General features: G+C 39.4%; 1 protein-coding gene across 3 annotated transcripts; it reads right to left on the reverse strand.

Annotated features, from left to right (window-relative positions):
• Window positions 1-5,916: 5,916 nt before the first annotated feature.
• TAFAZZIN (tafazzin, phospholipid-lysophospholipid transacylase) lies at window positions 5,917-19,233 on the reverse strand. 3 transcript variants are annotated; one of them, XM_070741341.1, is made up of 11 exons: window positions 18,902-19,233; window positions 15,761-15,915; window positions 14,953-15,081; window positions 14,339-14,384; window positions 14,134-14,219; window positions 11,619-11,699; window positions 11,420-11,461; window positions 11,277-11,339; window positions 8,498-8,550; window positions 8,309-8,386; window positions 5,917-6,543 (listed from the first exon to the last, which is right to left on the reverse strand). In XM_070741341.1, exons 2-11 carry the CDS (start codon window positions 15,867-15,869, stop codon window positions 6,442-6,444), a joined length of 789 nt encoding a protein of 262 aa, XP_070597442.1. In that variant the 5' UTR covers window positions 15,870-15,915; window positions 18,902-19,233; the 3' UTR covers window positions 5,917-6,441. The 3 variants fall into 3 exon arrangements, with proteins under 3 accessions (XP_070597442.1, XP_070597441.1, XP_070597440.1); XM_070741340.1 differs by having other exon boundaries at window positions 18,892-19,224; XM_070741339.1 differs by lacking the exon at window positions 15,761-15,915 and having other exon boundaries at window positions 18,902-19,131.
• Window positions 19,234-23,058: the final 3,825 nt, after the last annotated feature.

Genomic DNA, 23,058 nt, shown 5'->3' on the forward strand with positions numbered 1-23,058 from the left:
GAAGTTGTGAATGCTCCAACACTGAACATTTTAAAGAAGATGTTGGATAACTATTTGCCTGAAGTGGTGTAGGGTTTCCTGCCTAAGCACGAGGTTGGACTAGAAGACTTTGGGTCTTTCTCCAGAATAAAACACCCTGTAGAATATGCAACATGGTCTTGTGCCCAAGCAGCAGTACACATGAATTTTGAACTCATGAGGGGGGGGGGGTGCTATTGGCATTTAGAAGTCTCTGCCCTGGTATCCAGATGGAAGAAGGAGAGGCTTTGGAGGGAGGTGAGAAGAAGCAAAATGTAACCTTGTTCTATGCTTAAATTTTACTAATTCCAAGGAATATACTGTACTTTAAATATGTTCAGAATTCATTCCCCTGTATGTGGATGTTTTATCTATAAACCACGAAGTCTCCGTGGGTGTCATGATTTAAGAATCCTAGACTGAGTGAAGAGAGAGCCCTAGGTTTAAATTTCCCTTTGACCAACAAACTCACTAAAAGATTTTGGGCTTGTAATTACTGTACAGATATTCCTCAACTTATAAGACTTCATTTAGTTACAATGACACTGAAAAAAAAGTGACTTATGACCATTTTTCACACTTATATAACTTATTACTAACTCCAGGGGTCACATTATCAAAATTCCGTCACTTTGCAATTGGCTGGTAGCTATGATGGTTAGTGTCCTAGGGTCATGTGAGCCTCTTTTGCCACTTTCTGACAAGCAAAGATCATGGGGAAGCCAGATTCATTTAAAAACCCTGTTACTAAATTAACAACCGCAGTTGTTCCCCTAACAGCAGCAAGAAAAGTCATACATTGGTAAAACTCAACTGTCTCCTTTGCAAAGAAATGTCGGGCTCAAGTGTGGTCATAAGCCTTGGATAGTGATGGGGAACCTTTTTTTCCTTGGGTGCCGAAACCTCTGGCACGTGCATGCAATAGCTTGTGCGCACGTGTCTGCACCCCTAATTCAATGTCCCGCACACTCCCTGTACATGCACATGCAACCCTTTGCCCTCACTCCCCTGTGCATGTGTTCATGACCCTCCCACACCCTATTTTGGGTCTAGTACACCTCTCTGAAGCTTCTAACCTCAGCTGAGCCTGGTAGGCCCGTTTTTTGCCTTCTCCAGGCTCCAGACTTTCTTAGAGCCCGGTGAGGGTGAAAATGGCCTCTCCCACCCCCTGGAGGCCGAAAACACCCTCCTAGAGATTCCAAGTGAGTCCTGTATTTTCCTAGCATCCAAAGCAGGCCAAAACTCCTGAGAGGGTGGTGTGGGCGGGGCCAGCAGAAAATCAACTGCCCGGCAGGCACATGTATACTGGAGCTGAGTAGGATAATGGCTCACGTACCCACAGATCCGTGCCATCTGTGGCACCCGTGCTATAGGTTAACCATCATGGATCTAAGACGTGATGGTGAACCTTTGGCACGGGTGCCACAGAGCCATATCTGCTGCCATGCGAGCTGTTGTCACCTCCGACGTTCATATGTGTGCCAGCCAGCTGATTTTTGGATCACAGAGAAGCTCTGGGAGGGCACTTTTGTCTTCCAGAGAGCCTCCAGGGGGATGGGAGAAGTTGTTTTTACTCTCCCCTGGCTCCAGGGAAGCCTTTGGAGCTTTGGGGGATGTGAAACATGAGCCTACTGGGCCGACCAGAAGTTGGGAAACAGGCTGTTTCCAGCCTCCAGAAGGCCTCTGAGGAGTGGGGGAAGCTGTTTTCGCACTCCACAGCCATTGAATTATGGGTGTGGGCACTTGTGCATGTGCGATAACACACACGCATGCTCTTTTGGCCCCCAGGAAAAAAAGGTTCACTATCACTGGTCTAGGACTTACATGTATCTTGTGACTCAACATATATCAAAAAATTACTGTAATGGAGGGATCCAAGGAGCAAATTTAGGACTGTAATGAATCAGCATCTGTGTTAGGACCTTTGAACAACATTGTAATGTCCTGTGTATTGGACATTTATTAAGAATGCAGACTTTTCAAGGCCTCAAGCTGGGCAGATATGTGGTGTTTTGCATCTACTGCAATAGTCCAGGGATTGGAAGCATTGCTTTTTAGCTGCCACTAAAATTGTAATCCTTTTGGCTCACATTGGAAGGTCCTGTTAATTCCTTTATGTCTTAAGCCATTTACATGTCTACTCTAGCAACCACCCATGGTTTTCAATATATCACACTTTTCTGAACTTAATTCCTAGCCTCAAACAATCTTTTGCAAATCCTATTAAAATGAGTGGAATTTGTACACAGATGGGCAAGCTCTGGACGGGGGTGGGGGTGGGGAATGGTCTTTTTTGCTGCAGGTGCTAAAAGCTTATAGGTTGATTTACACAGACGTATCAAGTTGTGAGCGGTAATGGTGAAGAATCATAGATCATAATATTCACCTCAGTGATGCTGAATTCCTAATGTATTATATTTGCACTAATAAGAGATTTACAAAACACTCAATGTCTGATATCAGTTACAAAGAGACTGCACTTTTTAAATGAATAACAGTAATTAATCAATATGATAGAAACCTTCCTCAGGCATTACAAAGAAAGAAAGAAAGGGACATTTCCTTCCCATTGTCCCTAATTAACAAAGCATATAATCTGATAAGAAGCCCTATCTCCCCTTATATAAAAACCATTCATTATACAAGATGTTCCTGAGGATTGGAGAATGGCCAGTGTTGTGCCTATCCACAAGAAGGGCAGTAGAAAAGAAGCTGGTAACTACAGGTCCGTTAGCTTGACATCAGTTATAGTTAAAATGATGGAGACTCTACTCAAAAAGAGGATAAATCAGCACCTAAAAAACAATAACTTATTGGACCCAAATCAGCATGGCTTTACTGAAGGCAAATCATGTCAGACTAATCTCATTGATTTCTTTGACTATGTCACAAAGGTGTTGGATGAAGTTGGTGCCATGGATATTGCCTACCTGGACTTCAGCAAAGCCTTTGATACGGTTCCATATAAAGAGCTGATAGATAAAATTAGTGAAGATTGGACTTAATCCCTGGATAGTTCAGTGGATTTGCAGCTGGCTGAAGGGTAGACATCAGAGAGTTATTGTTAATGGTGAGTATTCTGACCAGACAGGTTACAAGCGGTGTGCCACAGGGGTCTGTTCTGGGTCCTATTCTTTTTAATATGTTTGTGACTGACATAGGGGAAGGTTTGGTAGGGAAGGTTTGCCTATTTGCCGATGACTCTAAAGTGTGCAATAGGGTTGATATTCCTGGAGGCGTCTGTAATATGGTAAATGATTTAACTTTACCAGATAAATGGTCAAAGCAATGGAAACTGCAGTTTAATGTTTCCAAATGTAAAATAATGCACTTGGGGAAAAGGAATCCTCAATCTGAGTATTGTATTGGCAGTTCTGTGTTAGCAAAAACTTCAGAAGAGAAGGATTGAGGGGTAGTGATTTCTGACAGTCTCAAAATGGGTGAGCAGTGTGGTCGGGCGGTAGGAAAAGCAAGTAGGATGGTTGGCTGCATAGCTAGAGGTATAACAAGCAGGAAGAGGGAGATTTTGATCCTGCTATACAGTGTTCCCTCGATTTTCGCGGGTTCAAACTTCGCGAATCGCCTATACCACGGTTTTTCAAAAAATATTAATTAAAAAATACTTCATGGTTTTTTTTCTATACCATGGTTTTTCCCACCCGATGACGTCATACGTCATCGCCAAACTAATAATTTTTGCAAATAAATAACAAAAAAAATAATTATTGTTAATAAATAATTATGTTTATAAATATCAGGATCACTAAGTGTCTTATTCAATAGTGAGTACCAGTAATAATGGTGAGTAAATTATTGTTAAGGGAATGGGAAATGGTAATTTAGGGATTTAAAGTGTTAAGGGATGGTTTGTGATACTGTCCACAGCCAAAAATGGTGTATTTACTTCCGCATCTCTACTTCGCGGAAATTCGACTTTCGCGGGCAGTCTTGGAACGCATCCCCCGCGGAAATCGAGGGAACACTGGCGAGATCACATTTGGAATACTGTGTTCAGTTCTGGAGACCTCACCTACAAAAAGATATTGACAAAATTGAACAGGTCCAAAGAATGGTGGAAGGTCTTAAGCATAAAACTTATCAGGAAAGACTTAATGAACTCAATCTGTATAGTCTGGAGGACAGAAGGAAAAGGGGGGATATGATCAAAACATTTAAATATGTTAAAGGATTAAATAAGGTTCAGGAGGGAAGTGTTTTTAATATGAAAGTGAACACAAGAACAAGGGGACACAATCTGAGGTTAGTTGGGGGAAAGATCAAAAGCAACATGAGAAAATATTATTTTACTAAAATAGTAGTAGATCCTTGGAACAAACTTCCAACAGACGTGGTTGGTAAATCCACAGTCACTGAATTTAAACATATATTCATCCTAAGATAAAATACAGGAAATAGTATAAGGGCAGACTAGATGGATCATGAGGTCTTTTTCTGCCGTCAGTCTTCTGTGTTTCTATGTTTCTATAGTCAGAGGCCTTATCCGGGACAAATTTTCTCTACTAGTTTTACTCCCACCCACTCACTCTAAGCACATCCAACACCTGTTGCTTAAGATGTCTTTTCATAGCATTGTGCTTTTAAGCAAGGTAGGACTTGGTGGCTCAGTGGCTAAGACACTGAATTTGTCAATCAGAAAAGTCAGCAGTTCAGCGGTTCGAATCCCTAGCGCTGCACAACAGAGTGAGCTCCTGTTACTTGTCCCAGCTTCTGCCAATCTAACAGTTCGAAAGTACGTTAAAAAAAATGCAAGTAGAAAAATAGGGACCACCTTGGTGGGAAGGTAACAGCAGTGCATGTGGTTTTGGCGTTTAGTCATGCTGGCCACATGACCACTGTGATGTCTTCAGACAGCGATGGCTCTTCAGCTTAGAAATGGAGATGAGCACCATCCCCTAGAGCCGGAAACGATTAACACTCATGTGCAGGGGATCCTTTAACTTAGCAGTTGGCCATTAAGATTGTTCTTCATTGCCAGAAGCTGTTCTTGCATTGCTAGCTGGGTATCAGACAGGAAGATACCATGTTACATTGAATATGTAAATACACTGAATATATCCCACCTCTGTCGTCAGGCATGGGGGAATTGAGATATTCCCTTCCCCTAGGCTTATAAAAAATTTATGCATGGTATGTCTGTATGTATGATTGGTCTCTTAAATTGGGGTTTCTTTTTAAAATTAACTTAAATATTAGATTTGTTTATATTGTTTTTTTGCTGTTGCTAGCCGCCCCGAGTCTGCGGAGTGGGGCGGCATACAAATTTGATAAATAAATAAATAAATATTTTCTTTGTGCTCTATTGAATGTTTCCTAAAGCATTGTACTGATCTAACTCCATCTTTTATGGTTTAATGGGGACAATGGTTGAAGTTTTAATTATATTTTATGTAAAAGGGCAGACTACTGTAATATCTGTAATTGTTCAGAATTTTATAAATATCTATTATTAATTGATAGAGTCAGTTTAATATAGTGGTACAGGTAAACTTGCGCTAATCTAGCCCTAAGAAGGAGGCAATAGCAAACTGCTTTTAAAAAGCTTTTCCAAGAAAATTGTCCAAATCGTTTCCCAAAACCAGACAACTAAATGGGGAAAAAAGAATTTTGTATTTTTTCCTGTCTTCAGTGCCTAAAATTCACTCTAGTCGTGGTACTTGTACTGTACATACAGGGTTACATTCATATATCTGATGAAATATAATCCAGATAAATTTATGCCAACTTGTTTTACTTGTTTTTCACAAGCTACAGTATTAGATGAACCTGTTGACAAATGGAGGGTCTTTTTCCAGGTTCTTTAATGTGAAACACATTCCTTCCTGAAGTCTGGTCCGAAAGCCTTAATCCCTGGCACTTTAGAGCTTAATCAAAGCTGCAGCAGGTCTGAGTCATTTATTGGAGGAGGAAGTTTTCAAGTATAAAATCATTTGCAAACCAATAGTCTACAAAAAGAGGAAATGTACAAAATGCATTATGTATTCCTCCAATGAGTGGAGATATTTGCAAGAACAGGATGGAGATGGAAAAACCCCACCCCATTACTTCCTCTTCCTGTTCTTGCACTACCAGCAGTTGTCCCAGAACCTCTAGGTTCTAGCAAGAGGGAACTACATACAGTAGCCATTACAAGTCCCTCCCCTTGTGAGGCAGACACCAAAGCCAGTACAGTCAGGAGAGCATGAAGGTCAAACAAGGGGTATTGGAGCTTTCATCCAATCTTCTGCATGCAATGCCACTCCATCTGCAGCAGAGTGAGGACGGTAGGCGGAAAAATGAGAAAATTTAACTTAAAAGCGACGAGTTAAAAGTGGTCCGTGAGTGCAAAGACTGCGTTTCTTGCCATAGACCACGATTGGATAATCCATGTTTCAGTAACAGAGCTTCTGCTTAGTCTAGTCAAGACTAGCCCTGGAGCTTGAAAGTCTGATGCAGCCTCTCGGCCTGTTCCTTTAGAGTCTGGATCTCTTCCTGAATGAAATCAGTCAGGGCTTTGCGCATCTCCATCTACGACCAGAAAGAGCCAAAATCAACAAAGTAATGCAAGCGTACTTACCATGATTGGGTCCACACATCATGTTAAATTATAAACCAGACTTTTGGCTGTGGTTTGGCTGTGTACACACATTCTGCAGAGTATACAGACTACACTATGGCTCAGTATAGGGTGTGAATCCAGCAAATTCAAAGTGTTGGTTATGACCTATAAAGCCCTTCATGGCACTGGACCAGATTATCTCAGGGACCACCTTCTGCTGCACAAATCCCAGCGACCAGTTAGGTCCCACAGAGTGGGTCTTCTCCGGGTCCCGTCTACTAAACAATGTCGCTTGGTGAGACTCGGGGGAAGAGCCTTCTCTGTGGCGGCCCCGGCCCTCTGGAACCAACTCCCCCCAGAGATTAGAATTGCCCCCACCCTTCTTGCCTTTCGTAAGCTGCTTAAAACCCACCTCTGCCACCAGGCATGGGGGAACTGAGATACTCTTTCTCCCTAGGCCTTTACAATTTTATGCATAGTATGTCTGTATGTATGTTTGGTTTTTATAATAATGGGTTTTTAACTGTTTTTAGTATTGGATTATTATTATATGCTGTTTTATTATTGCTGTTAGCTGCCCCGAGTCTCCGTAGAGGGGTGGCATACAAATCAAATCAAATCAAAAAATAATTTACCACATTAAATCTGTTTTGCTAGAGCCATAATGCACAACTTTTCCCAATCTGGTGCTTGCCAGATTAAAGCATACAAATCTAAACATTCCCATCTAGCATGTTCGTTGTGTTGCCCAGAGTCCAATGTGAATCATACTAAGGAGACCACAGAAATCAACTCCCTCCAGAGATTCGCACCTTTGCCGGCAGCCTTGGGGCCGTTGAGCATTGGCATCCTGCTCTAGCAGCATATATGATAATGATGGAATGAATGGTGGGTGATAGGTTTTTTTAATAATTGGGGTTTTTAGATGAGAGTTAGATGAGTTTTAACGTTTGGGTTTCTGACATGTTTCATTTTGTATTTATCCTCGTTTTGTAAGCCGCCCTGAGCCTATGAAGAAGGGGGGGCGTAGAAGTCCAAATCCAAATAACAAAATCAGCTTTGCATTGTCTCCAGCGACTGGCATAAGGTTGAAAGATAATTTCAGGGTGGTTAATTTGGCGATATTGGTGATATACAATTCAGCTTTTTTCCCCTTGAATTCGTCATTGGAAGTTTTGGCTGTTTTTTTTAAATTTATAGATAAATAAATAAACTTTATTTATTTATAGATTTATTTATAGATTATTGGGCATTTACTATTAAAAAAGGTTAATAAATATACATGAAAATTGATATGGAGGAGATATGGAGAAATTTGAATTACTACAGCCTAATCAATTAGAGGTGATTAAAATTAGGAACAGCTTAAAAGATATATTAGTTAATAGCTTATTAGTACTATAGTATAAGAAACTTGAGCAGCTATTTTTTGTCCAGATGTCAAAAGTAAATGAGGTAGCATTGGATTTATATACCGTAATCTCAAAATTGATTTATTGTGATGCAATTTGATGTTGCTGGTATTTTATATTTTAATTGTGATTGGAGAGAAAAATGAAAAAATTATTTGCCGTAATTTCAGAGTGGCTTTTTAATGCAAAGCCTTGCGCTTCCATGGAAGCTTTTGTGGTTGTTGCCTGTGGACACCCACATCTTTCAACCTCTGCCGTGCAATACTTGCCCTATCTCCACCCTTGGAGTTCAGTTCTCCCAGTATATTCCCTCTGCACTCACCGCCGACTTGTTTTCTGCCCGCAGCCGTTCTAGCAATGGACGGACGCTGAATGGCTTCCCAATTAACACGGTGATTTTCTGTATGGAAGAAGATAACCTATCATGAGGATTCATTGCTTTCTGTTTTCACAACTTCCATGCCAATTGGAAGCTACCAATTCTCCCTACCTGCAACCTCAAACCCCTTACCTGTCCAACTTGGGGTACGTAAGGAGGAGCATTGGGGAGTACATCATTCAGTCCTAGGGAAATTGAAAGACAGAATATTTATTTTTGATCCAAGCCCTGAATCTTGCAGAGATGTCAAATGACAACATAAAATAGGATTCCTACACATACATATACATATACATAACACTCTCAAAAAACCTACAATTCTAAACCTCCAGAACTGGTAGCCCTTGACTTATGACCATAACTGAGTCCAAAATTTATGTTGCTACCCTGTTTCCCCGAAAATAAGTCACCCCCGAAAGTAAGACCTAGGAGAGGTTTCGTAGAATTGCCTAATATAAGGCATCCCCCAAAAGTAAGACATAGGAGACGTTTCATTTCGCAGCATTCCCGAACAGAACATATATAACATATATTTGAATAAAGTGTAATTGTTGTACATGGAAATAATGTAAGAAATTCTTGATAGGATTCAGAGTTTGTCTGGTTATGCTGGTTTGTAATGACAACTACTATACATTATATAACAAATGTTCATTTTTTTTTTGTTCAGCAATAAATGTGAATTCTTCTTCATTGAAAAAAAAAAAGACATCCCCTGAAAATAAGACGTAGCACATCTTTGGGAGCAAAAATTAATATAAGATGCTGTTCTGTCTGGGTTCCCCCAGATGTCAACACCAACTAAAAAGAGTATCCAGACACGCTGGTAAAAAGCAAAGTCATTTTATATCTTTGAAAACAAACACAGATAACAAAAACTGTTCTTACAAACTGGAATGCCAAGAAGCTTCACAGAAAAGTCACGACGGCCAGACAATACAACAGGCTTCTTGCTGGCACACACAACACTGTAGATAATAAAACCCACGCCTCTCCTAAGTTTTCAGCCTTCGAGGCCACAAGCCAGAATCAGAGACGCCAAGGATCGAAGCAAGGTCACAGGACTCCCAAAAGTTAACTCTCCACAATACAGGAAGGGCGGGCCTGCCTTTTCAACCTTTCTGAGGAGAACCACACCCAAACCCAGCTGTTGCCTATTAGGGATGGAAATACCTGGCTAATTGTCCCCTTCGTTGTGCTGCCCTTCTCTGCCTCATATCTATGATGGCTTGTGCGTTCTCATCTAATGACTCCAGGCTACTCGCTGGGGAGAGCTCCCCCCCGGGGGTCTCAGGCTGTTCTCCCTCCTCCTCGTCCTGACATTCCTCTTCCCCGTCTGCCTGTTCCTCCTCCTCCTCCTGTTCCTCGTCCTCCCCCTCTGAGCATGGAGCCGGCAGAGTTCCAGCCGTTCCCTGAGGAGCCTCAGACTGAATCACAACAGATGCTGTCTTATTTTCAGAGAAACAGGGTAAGTGATAAATTTGTTAAGTGAGTTTGCTGCATTTCACGACCTCTCTTGTCAAAGTCATTAAGGGAATCACTGCAGTTGTTAAGATAATAAACAAGGTCTTTAAGTGAATCTGGCTTCCCCATTGACTTTGCTTGACAGCAGATCACAGGGGGGGTCACATGACCTTGGGACTCAGCAATGGTCATAAATATGGCTCAGGTGACAAGCATCTGGGTTTTGATCGCCTGACTGGTGAGGATGCTGCAATGGTCATAAGTGTGAAAAACAGTCATAAGTCACTTTTTCAGTACCGTTGTAACTTTGAACAATCATTTAAATGAACGGATGCAAGTCGGGGACTACCTGCACTCCATGTTCTTAATGCAACTACTTTACATACATATATAGCTCTGTGCTCAACTGATTATGCAGAAGTTTTTCAGTAATGTTATTCTATTTAAATAGGACCCCTGCAGACCAGTTTCTCTCCCTCTCACACAATTTGGCCCTTGCTATGCAAATGCTAATCAGGAGGTTAGGGGATTGTACAAGCCTTCTAGATTTTATTGCTAGATTTATTTCTAGATTTTAAATGCTTCCAGCACTTTCGTCATGACCATTGATATCAGGGAACTTTAGCCATGCTTACTTCCCTATCCTAGTCTCAATCTAGAGGGGTGGAAAGGAAGAAATTGGCAACAAGGAAAGATGAGAGCACTGCAATGCAAGCCCTGGCTGCCTGCACATTCAAAAAGGGTGTGGCTTCCATTTAGGATGCTCCACCCTCCATCCTGCTGATTTGGATATTCCCTGTGTGGATGCTGCTGCCTATTCTACAAGATAGAATAATTGTGACATCAGTAGCAACATTAAATGAATGGAGTGGAGTGGAATGAAATGGAATGGAATAGAATAGAAAATAATTCTTTATTGGCCAAGTATGATTGGACACACAAGGAATTTGTCTTAGGTGTATACATAGCTTTGCTCTCTTTACTGATTGCCTAAACCTAGTCAAAATAAAATATAGTAAGGTAAAAATGTATTTCATTATTATTGTGAAATTGGGAGCCATAGAAGATGAATCAAATAAATAAATACATCAATTTAGATGTTTTAATGTTGTTGTCATGTTACTCTATTTCAGAAAACATCTTGTGGCATCTTCAAAATATTTATTATCCTCTAAGCTACCACAAATGATTTCATCAGATGGTCAACTGACTTGTGAGTTCCTGCCAGCTTCCTTGAGCACATCTGCTTCGCTTTCAAGACTATTATGATCCTGAATGAGAAGAGCCACCTCTTCTCATATTATTCCTCCTATATAGGTGTTGGAGGATTAATTAGGTAAGAGAGACTTATCTCACATTTATCCTGGCAATGGTAATTTGTAACCATTGTGCAAATGTTACTTCTCTTTCTCTACACCTCACGCCACGCTTTTGATTGAGGCCTCACCTACATGCCAGAGTGGCAGTATAATGGGGTGCAGACGGCACTCAGACAGAAGACGCCCAATACCTGGAAGAAAGAAAAAGAAGCAGAATTAAAGGTGCCAGAGGTACCCCAGAATATACCTCATATCTTGGAAAAACACCTACCCCATTTGAAGCGCATGAACTCCTGGGTCATGTTCACTTTGCCTACAAAAAAAGATGGGAGAAAATGTGGAACAATTGGGTGCACCGCAAGTCCCCCAAGGAATCTGGCAATCCAGGTGTGACAGCAAGGTGCTATGAAATGCATCCATGCGTACAAAATCCCCAGCAACCTCCCAGAACAGCTTTCAGCTCCTGGTACCTTCTGGGAACATGTGCACCCAGTCACCACAGTTGAGCTTCTCTAGTATATAGTCCATGCCTTTCTGGTAGACTCCATCTCCTGTGAAAAGAAGGAACACTGTCAAGCTCTTTCATCCCACATGCAAACTCCTTACCTACACTCTTTAGAACAGGGCTCTTCAACTTTGGCATTCAGCTCCCAGAATTCCCCAGGCAGCAAAGCTGGCTGAGTAATTCTGGGAGTTGAAGTCCGCCAGGCTTAAAGTTGCCAAGATTGGAGACCCCTGCTTTATTTTTATTTTTATTTCCCACCAAACTTACATAAACATCCATACATATATCTTAATATCAAACCCTGCTTTAGAGGGTTCCTAAAGCATATACCCCCAGCCATACTACTTGCTATCCCTCCCAAGGAAAAAAGACAAAAAAAAGTATCTGTAAGATTTTTAGAGAGCCTTTTTCCATTGGTAAAGCAACTGGTAAGTTTTAGTGGAATTTCTCATCACCAGTAAAATTTTTATGGAAATATGACACTAAGAAATAAAGGTCCAAAGACCTCTTGTTGCCTCAATATTTAGTGAGGATCTCAAAAGAGAAAATTACTTTTCAATTTGTTTCAGGCACTTCTGTCCTTGGTCCTGATATCATCTCTCAAGTTGTATCCCAAGAGTTGCTTGCCTGGGCTAATGAATCCCACCAAAGAGTCCCATAATTCTAATTCACACTATCTGAAGTGATATTTCTATGGAAAATAGGGCAATTGATAAAAAGAGGCAATGATAAAGCTTGATAAAAAGAGGCAATGGAATATTTTTAACAAAAATGTTTATATGCATAAAGGTTTAGATGTATATGTAAATATTACAATAATTTTAACATGTTTTAAACTCGATTTTTAAATCAAGCAAATCAAACAACCTCTTCATTAAATCTTTGTTCTATTTCATTGTTTTCTTTCTTTTGCTCTCTTAAACAAACTTTGTTTTGTTCTGCCAAGAGGAGTGTATTTTTATTGCAAACTTTAATCCATACATCCATACATCGATTGCAATCCATACCCCCTACATCCATGTTTTCTTTCTGTGGTTGTAACACAGAAGATGTAGATATTTGCAAAGCATAAAAAGCTGGTACAATTTTACTTTTTTAACTTTTATTTCCCCCCTTCTTTTATAATAATACCTTCTGTAAATTCAGCCATTCCAACAGCTGGTCCTATTTTTAGCGTTGCTACAGCCACATTCGTGCCATTCAGTTAGATGACATTTTTGCTTCAATGTAATAATAAGCATTGTCTTTTTTGAACTTGCACTGTTTTCCTCTGATGGAATCTTCCTTCCCTCCATTTTGCACACATAAAAAGTATCCGTGTCTAAAATCCCAACTGCAACTGTGCATGTGCAACCTTCAATAGCAGGCACCCTAGTTTCCCATTAACTGAATCTTGCGTGGCATTAAACATGATCTGCATTCAATTTTACAATTAGCACTAAAGTGAATATCACATTTTTTGAACTCGCACATCATGATGGGGCGGGGCCCAGGGGAAGAGCCTTCTCTGTGGCGGCCCCGGCCCTCTGGAACCAACTCCCCCCAGAGATTAGAATTGCCCTCACCCTCCTTGCCTTTCATAAGCTGCTTAAAACCCACCTCTGCCGCCAGGCATGGGGGAATTGAGATACACTTCCCCCCTAGGCCTTTACAATTTTATGCATGGTATGTCTGTATGTATGATTGGTTTTTATAATAATGGGTTTTTAACTGTTTTTAGTATTGGATTATTGTTATATGCTGTTTTATTACTTTTTTTAAAATATATTTTTATTGATTTTGTAAACATGGTTACATAAAACAAACATAAAACAGTGCACAGTGCGTGTGCCCATCACCCGACTGACAATAACCATCACCACTACCACCAATTGCGGGGGGTTCAAATATTTACTAGTTTATATATATATATTTCCTTGGCTCTACTTTGCATTTGTTATTATTGAAAGAGTGATTGGAGTTTATTTTTCACATTTGCGTCACAGATTCTACTCAGCATATAACCTTTCACCTTATTCCATCGTGCCATCAGCTTCTCCAGTTTATTTTCATCAAAGTTGTTTAATCTTATTTCCATGATTTCAAAATGAATGTGATCCACCATATACCAGTACCAGTTCTGTAGTGTCCATTTTATAGACTCTTTCCAACCCAATACCACTACCGCTTGAGCACTTTCCAGTGCTGCAGTTTTTATTTCTTTAAAATCTCTTAGTTCTCTTTGTTTAATTAATATCGCTATTTCTTTTGTAATATGCTGTTTTATTACTGTTGTTAGCCGCCCCGAGTCTGCGGAGAGGGGCGGCATACAAACAAACAAACAAACAAACAAACAAACAAACAAACCAACCAACCAACCAACCAACCAACCAACCAACCAACCAACCAACCAACCAACCAACCAACCAACCAACCAACCAACCAACCAACCAACCAACCAACCAACCAATAATCCCCTACCAAGTAAACCAGCTACATACCCCGACAGACAGGAACACACTGCCCAAGGCTAAAGAAATGGGAATGCAACTCCTTGGTGAAGCAGATATCTGCAGCTGTTGGAGTCCTAAGAGAGCCATAAAAATATGTCACAGTACTGACGCGTATGTTCAACAAACCCACACAACTGGGACTGAATGGGGCCCCTTCTTTTTCCAGGGAAAACCGCTCTTCCTCATGATTTACCATCGCATCTTCTGCAAGTTCCAGACGTGTCGCAATCTTAGGATACCTGTAGGAGACACAACATTCATGGGACCAATCCAAAGTTATTTCTACCAAACAGGAAAATAAATGCAAGCATAAAAAAACCCAGGTGATATTGGAAAGCTGTTGAATTAACCTTGCAGTTAAGAATGGATTTTTAAAAAATGCATATCACTATATGTCTCTGCAATTCCCTCATTTCCTTTCTCCCGTTTCCTTTTTTCATGTAAAACAATGTGTTCCTCACCCCATCTATTTCAGCGTTCATAAATTCATTGCCTGACTTAATTGTGTCATCAATGTTGTTGTTATTGCTAGATGAATTATAATCATATATATATATACACATATATATTTAAATGATTATAATCATAGCAATATTATTTGCACTATAATTTTAAGATTACAGGCTTTTATTTTTAGCCCTTAACAGCAAATTAAATGACCTTAATGGAAGATCTGTGAAATGTGAGAAGCAATCTTCTTTTCCTTGTTTGACTCCAAATCCTAAAAGAATAATGATTCAATGTCTCAAAGACCTGGGGAGGGGATATTTTTCTCAAACTGGCAGCCCTTCCCTTCTTATAGCCTACCCCAAAGATGTGGGTCATCCATGCAGGACTGATGATTGGAGACAGTCAAGAGGGGGGTTCCTGGTTGGCGCTTCTCAATTAGCTCATAAAGAACTTCTTCATTATGGATATTCAGCTTGTTTAGATATCCTGGACATAGGACAACAAGGCAGCAATGTGAAAGGCAGCATCTTACAACACTTTAGATAAAACACTCAAACAGATTTTATTTATTAATTCCACTTACAGAGTTCCCAGGATCTAATTCCAATTGGAACAAGGCAAACAGAATCAGGAATTTAGATTTCTGAATGTTTTGGCTGTTCAAAGAATTTAGACAGGTCTATCAAGGAGACCCAAGGTCATAAGCGAAAATTTATAAAAACATTCCAAAAGAAAAGAATGAAAGTTATCTCTTCACCTTTGCCAAGAAAACTGCAAATAAATATCCTGGAGTTGAACTTGATCTGAGGAGACTCAAGTCAAGAATTTTGGTGGCTCCTCATATAAAACTGGCCAAAGATAAGGTACATAAACCTATTGAATATGTTGATTAATTCATCCATTAGTTAGTATCCACCCTCTTGTTTTTGCCCTTTGATCTCCTGTGGGTTGCTAATCAATTTCCAGAGCTCAGAAAAATGGGTCCTCTTCTCCAAAATCTGCATTATACATAGAAGAACCAAGACATGCCACAACATAATTTTTTTGGCTGCTCCTAACATTCCAACTACCCTCCCTGATAATGTGGCCAAGGAAGTCCCAGATTTGTTTGTTCATCTTTCAATCAGCCATCGGTCAAAACAGAGAAGGGGTAATAAATACTCACTGGTCCAGATGCAGCTATAGGTACCCACCAATCCCATGATCACCCTGCTGGCCAAATTCCATGGCAGATTTGGGGCCTGAGGAAATGGCCATTTCACCTCCAGGGGCATCTTCCCATCCCTGGCGATCCTCTACAGGCAATGCTGTCAGCTGTCCCTGTGAATGGAGAGACAGCAGACTATTTATCGGCCAATTATTTCCATTATATTTCTCAGCTGACAGGCTTGTGCCGAATCCTTGCTCTGCTCAGAGGTTTCAGTCTCAACTTGCTACTGGCACCACACCCCTATAGGATCATCTTGGCCAAGGATTGCCACATAACATTAAAAAATGCCCTATATTTTGCAATAAATGCTACAGCCACAGAACAGAAAGTTAGAACAGAACAGAATAGAATTCTCACCAGCCTTCCAGCCTTCCAAGGTGGGTAAAATGAGGACCCAGATGTTGACTGTAAACCGCTTAGAGAGGGCTGTAGAGCACTGTGAAGTGGTATAGAAGTCTAAATGCTAAATGTCATTGCTAATTCTTTATTGGCCAAGTGTGACTGGACACACAAGGAATTTGTCATTGGACTAAAAACATCAAAGCCATCTGTCTGGAACCCTGTTCCACAATTATAACACCTCAGATTGTTCTTTTTGCTATTTAAAAATAGACATCGGAATTAAACCAAACCACATAATTGAAAGATGCAACTGAAACATAGCGGCATGCTTATTAGTAATACTATATGACACATGGCCACATAGATATATGGCATTTGGAGGCTGATATTAATTATAATTACACCTCCAAGCAAACTATTAACAAAGCATGTCAGAGTAATAGATCCAGCCCAATTCCAGAAAAACCAGTTTGGGGGATGAAATGAGGGACGCATGCTGTGGTTAGGAAAATACAAATGTTGAGATGTACATCACATGAAATTTTATCAAGAATAACATCTGGGAGAAATAGGAAATAGTTGGAGATATAACAGACTACACTCTGGAGTGTATTCATGTATTCATTCATCTTTAGATTGGCTCTCCACAGCTTTAAAAATCTGGTTCCCAATAATTTCAGGAGCAAGAAGAAACTCCCAATCTCATTTTCTTGCTACGTTATCATAGCTCTCTCCTCAGTGTACCAAATGCAGGTCTCAATCCCAGTTACCTTCACAGATGTTGCTAGATACATAGGCTGCCAGTATACATTTTTTAACTTTTAACTTTTAGCATCATTATTTAGTGTTTCCTTTTTGGGAAACCGAGTTAATAAGCATGTTTTCAATATAACTGGCAATTTCACAATACTTAATATTGGTATTTATTAATACACAATTCAATAGCAGAGAAATCTGGCAAACTTTTTCAGTACTTGGCTGGAGCAGCAAGCCAAACAAAAAGATATCATTGCAACTTTTACTCTGGTTGCTTGCATACAATTCATTCCATAGGAAAACACCCACAGCCAAAAATATTGCTGAGATACAGGAGAGGAAAAATAAAGAGATGCATAACTCTAAATAGAAGCTGATGGTAGGGTTTTTGCAGAAGAGGACCAGTTTATCTGAGCATCAGTTGGGAATTTTGACAGCAGCAATCTTTAAAGATAGTAAATACCTTGTAAAGGTAAATACAGTATATATGACAGGGAAAGGGAATGTCACAATCATGCTACTGCTTTGCCCCACGCACACCCATAGTCAATCCTGATTTTTTTTCCTAGTAAACCTGTCACTACCCGCCCTTCTGAATCAACCAGCTGAAGCCACAATAATTTTTTTCACCCAGGTGCCATTCAACAATCATCAGCATCTTCGCCTATTAAAATATAAAGTTTTGGGTCACTCTTCTTTCCCACATTTCATAACAAGGATACAGTAAAGTAGTGCAGCAGAGAGCAACTCCATTTTCTTCCGCAATAGTTTTTTTTAAAAAAAAGCTTGCATCTCCAAGTTGCCGGGCAGCCACCCACCTCTGACCAAAATCCATTTGCTTTTTTGTCCCGCTCTTTCAAAGCAACCCCTGTCTTAGCCACCTGTTTTTTGAGAGAAGTCCTCACATTTCGTCACTTTGCAAGGTCAATGAACCACACTGAACCACAAAGAGCATCTGATTTCTTCGTGTGTGTGTGTGTGTGTGTGTGTGAGAGAGAGAGAGAGAGAGATTTAAAAAAGCCAACTCAGGAAGCTCAAACTGCCCAAGGCGTGTGCTGATACAGTTCTACAGAGGAATAATTGAGTCTGTCATCTGCATCTCTATAACTGTCTAGTTTGTTTCTGCAACCCAACAAGACTGACACAGACTTCAAAGGATAATCAGAACTGCAGAAAAAACAATTGTTGCCAACCTGCCTTCCATTGAGGACATGTATACAGTCAAAAAGAGGGCTGTGAAAATATTTACTGACCCCTCACATCCTGGACATAAACTGTTTCAATTCCCACTCTCAAATCGTTGCTACAGAGCACCGCACACCATGACAACTAGACACAAGAACATTTTCCATGAACGCCATCACTCTGCTAAACAAATACTGTAATTCCCTCAACACTGTCAAACTATTTACTAAGTCTGCACTACCATTACTATTATTTTTTTCTCATCATACCTATCACCCATCTCCTCCCACTTATGGCTGTATAACTGTAACTTGTTGCTTGCATCCTTAAGATTTTTATTAACATTGTTTCCTGATTGCTTATTTCTACCCTATGACAACCATTAATTGTTGTACCTCATGATTCTTGACAAATGTATATTTTCTTTTATGTACACTGAGAGCATATGCACCAAAGACAAATTCCTCATGTCCAATCACACTTGGCCAATACCTGCTTCTCCCACTCTGAAACCCTCCTCTGGGTTGATTGCCACCTTGTGTCTGCGTGTCGCTGCATTTAGCTGCCAGCCACAAATTCAAGAGTCCATCTCTCCCATTGAACTTCTCCATCTGCTATGCAAGGGTTACAACCACCGAAACACAATACAACACACACATACACACACCCCACTCCCATAGACGACAGCTCTGTCCAAAAGACCATTCCCAGATTACCGCACACGCCTTTTAATCGGATTGTCTGTTCTTTCCTTCCTACCGACCCCGCCTGGATCGCCCATCAAATGAATCCCATGCACTCACCTCCGCTTACCCGATGCACGTCCCCTGCCCGTCTCCTCTTCTGTCTTCGGCGGTAGGGAGGAGACACGTGCAGCCTCAACGCCTCCCAGTTTTGCAATGTCTCTTAACACGTATCTTCCCAATAGGACCTCCAAGGAGGGAACCCCATCAAACATTCCCGCATGACCCGCCCCCTCCCGCCCCGGGCTGCTTGGGAAAGGCTTTCCCAAGTGACGCACTTTCGGAGGAGTCCAAAGAAGATAGAGAAGAGGGTAGAGGGGTAGAAAGTCTGAGCTTCCGGTCCAATATGTAGTGGTTTTAAAAAAAAACAGGTCCTCGCTTCATGGTTCTCTCTCCAGGCGAGCAGGAAAGGGTTTCGCTCTAGCTTTCCTCGTCTCTATGGTAAGTTCCCCAAGGGACTGTCTTGGGAGGTCTGACTTGAAAAACGTCAGATCGGTTTTTAGAGGAAGAGGAAGAAAGTTTTATGTTTATTTTTAATGTTATGACTGAAGAGATGGGAAACCCAACATTTTGAATAAATGCATGAAGAACTTGAATTATTTGTAAAAATAATAATAATAATAATAATAATAATAAATAAAACATTTAGATAATTCTCATCCAGCTACTTATTTAATTTCCCCCCTTTTCCGATTGGAGCATTTGACTACTTACCATCAAGCCTTTTTCGGCTCCTTGCAATTACATAGATTTTTTTACAGGAGAATCTGTCCCTAAGCTGGTCTTTTTTTAATTGTACATTTTCCTTCATTTTACATCACAATTTCATTTTTTCAACAGCAATGTACTGTTTGTATCGGCACCTTTTTAAATATACGTATACGTTATTGTACATCTCTTATTCATACAGTATAACCCATAGAAAGAAAATAGAAACTTTATAGTATACAATATATTTTTATCTATTTTTTCCTATTCTAACATTATACATTTATCACTATATACTTTGGCTTACAATTTTGTACACACTTTTACATAGCTTTATACCTATATTTATTTCTAGCTTGTTGATTGTCATTCATTATTAATTTTCTAACTTTTGCATCTCTTATTTAACCAATTATACCATAGGTTCCATATTAAGTAATACTCTGCTTCTCCTTTATCTTTAATTTCCATTTTAACCTAATTCTAATATTTTCTTTATTATCATTTCCTCTGTTGTATATTTCAATTTTTCCAATTTTCTGCATATGCAATTTTAACTCCTGTTGTTACATATAACATTAAATATTTAATTATTGTATTGTATTTCCCTGTTAGTATGCCTAATAAAAATAATTCTGGTTTTAGGTCTATTTGTTGTGTTATCTCCCTTCACCACTCTTATCTTTGCTCAATATTTTTTCACTGATGGACAGGTCCACCGTATGTGATCATAAGATCCCTGTTCCTGTTTGCATTTCCAACATTCTAGCGACCTGTTTGGAAACATTTTTGCCAATCTTTCTGGTGTCCATGTTGCTGAAAATGAGGGGTACTTCTTAAAGCTGCTTGCATTGTATGCAGGACTCAAAGAGAGGGAGATCCGTAGCCCATCCCAATTTCCCCAATCTATGCAGGCAAGGAAGAAGACTTCATGGATAAATCTAAGGCAGCATTGAGATTCCTGTGTGGGCTGCCATGTAAACCCTCTGACCATCACTCCACGCATACCCGAATCCTTGGAGAGGAGCGGTATACAAATCCAATCCAATCCAATCCAATCCAATCCAATAAAATAAAATAAAATAAAATAAAATAAAATAAAATAAAATAAAATAAAATAAAATAAAATAAAATAAAATAAAATAAAATAAAATAAAATAATAAATAACAGTGCTTCTAGTCCTGTGTAACTAGTATGAATGGAAATCCATCCAATACAAGGCAGGACAGGGACCAAGAATCCCACCTTTATGCCAAAGCAGCAGTCTATTCTGGACTACTAGTAGCTTTATCACAGTAAAGCTGTTCAAAATTCTCGGCCTTTGATTTTGAGGGCTGACTCATATGCTGCTGATTGTATCCACTGTTTGTTTGTTAAACAAACCTCTCTTGCCTTGGGGCTACGCTTACATGATTGTCCTCTTGCACCAGTGAAACCCCAACATTAAATACAACTGGGCTTTTATGTTTGTTTAAATTGAATCTTCCATGAATTATTATTATTTTGTTATGATCACCTGATGTTTGAGATCACAGTTTGAGAATGAGGCTATCCCACAACAATTTCTTTAAGTATAATTAAAGTTGTTTTGAATCATGTGTATGAGGGAGTATGTTCTTCTTGCTCACTGCCTCTTTGAGAAAATAACCATGTTTTCCACTAACTATATTTACCAAGTATCCATAAACCTGCCAATATAATTTGATTTCAGTTCACTTGAGCTGGGTAAGAAATCCATCCAAAAGTACTGTTCAGCATCTATTCATTTATTTATTTTTATTTATTTATTTATTTTGTCCAATACACAATGAGGGTTTTAGTGGGTATATATCTATATACACATAGTAAAATACATGATGAAAGTTATAGAGGAGATACTCATAGTAAAATATATCTAAGAAATAATAGAAAAGAAGATATAGTAATAGAACGTATCAATGAAAGAATAGAAGAAGAGATATAGGAATAGAAGAAAGGTATAGGAGATATAGGAGAGCAATTGGACAGGGACAGAAGGCACTCTAGTGCACTTGTACTCGCTCCTTACTAACTACTTAAGAATCTGGATAGGTCAACCGTAGATAATCTAAGGGTTAAGTGTTGGGGATTTGGGGATGACACTATGGAGTCCGGTAATGAGTTCCACGCTTCAACAACTCGGTTACTGAAGTCATATTTTTTACAGTCAAGTTTGGAGTGGTTAATATTAAGTTTAAATCTGTTGTGTGCTCTTGTGTTGTTGTGGTTGAAGCTGAAGTAGTTGCTGACAGGCAGGACATTGCAGCATATGATCTTGTGGGCAAAGATCATATGCTGCAAGATCATATCAAAAGCACTATGAACTTACTCAACAATCATGACTGTTTTGGAAAAGTAATATATATGGAGTTTAAAGACACTGATTTTTAGCGCAATTCTACTTAATGTAAATTAACTTCTAATTCAAGCAGAAGACCAGGATTAGGTAGAGCCAATATTGCTAAAGTATTTCATTTCTTGTTTCTTTCCCCCCCCTAGTCATTAGCAATTTTGTCAGCTAAATTTTTAAAAAATGTTTACAAATTTTACAGTGTAGTCATATGGCCTAGATTTTTTTCAAGTGTATAAAAGGTTTTTATACAATTTTTTATTATAGGCTACACAAAATTAATAGGATCTTTGTACACTGCATTAAGTTTTTAAAACTTGTATGTATTACTAGGAAGATGTAGGAATATAGTGCTAGTTGAAATGTTTCACCTATGGCAGAAAATCAATGGAAAAAAGCATGAGAATATGCCGCATAAGAAGGAAAATATTGCAAATGGCATGGTGACATGCTACAAATGAATGGAGAGTTCCCAAATGTATCTATGAGGCTCACAAGAGTCTTTTCCATAGCTGCTACTATGCAACAGATCAATACCCAAAGAAATCTGGATGAATTAACTCTTTGTTTTGTCATCAATAAGGAAGTAGATTCTATAGTCGTATTAAAGTTTCTGTCTCTGCTTTTATTTCTTGCAAATTCTTGAGTAAGTTTAGCAAAATGATATAGGCTGAAAGCAAAGGAGATTGATCTCTTCCTCTTATGGTCACACAATTGCAGAGATGTCGACACTTCTTCCTCCAACCCCAAAATCTTCAACCTTACACTATCTACAATAGATCTCTCCCCTTTTCTAAGAGGTCTGTAAAGAGTGTGCATAAGTGCATGTTCGTGCCTACCATCCCTGTCCTGTCTTTTTTATCCTTTCTATCTCTACTTTATTCTTATGTTAAAACATATTACAAAACTATACTTGTATGACGAATGAATGAATGAATGAACAAACGAACTAAATAAACGAATGAATGAATGAATGAATGAATGAATGAATGAATGAATGAATGTTCCCTGAAAGTTCCAGGTCAGTGGACCAATTCCATTCACTTGATGGGTGAATCTGCTATATTGAACTTTTTGAGCCAAGTTCATATGATGAGTTTGTTTTCTCTGTTGCCTGAGATCCATGTTGTAACAAACACAAACAATTTCT

The sequence above is a fragment of the Erythrolamprus reginae genome, chromosome 2, assembly GCF_031021105.1.
Source record: "Erythrolamprus reginae isolate rEryReg1 chromosome 2, rEryReg1.hap1, whole genome shotgun sequence".
Taxonomy (NCBI): domain Eukaryota; kingdom Metazoa; phylum Chordata; class Lepidosauria; order Squamata; family Dipsadidae; genus Erythrolamprus; species Erythrolamprus reginae.

Coding starts and splice junctions, on each gene's coding strand:
- TAFAZZIN (XM_070741339.1), bottom strand. CDS start 19,046: ATGTTTGATGGGGTTCCCTCCTTGGAGGTCCTATTGGGAAGATACGTG. Junction 15,082..18,901: donor GGGCAGGGGACGTGCATCGG/GTAAGCGGAGGT, acceptor TCCTATGTCCAG/GATATCTAAACAAGCTGAAT. Junction 14,385..14,952: donor GGATGACCCACATCTTTGGG/GTAGGCTATAAG, acceptor TGTCTCCTACAG/GTATCCTAAGATTGCGACAC.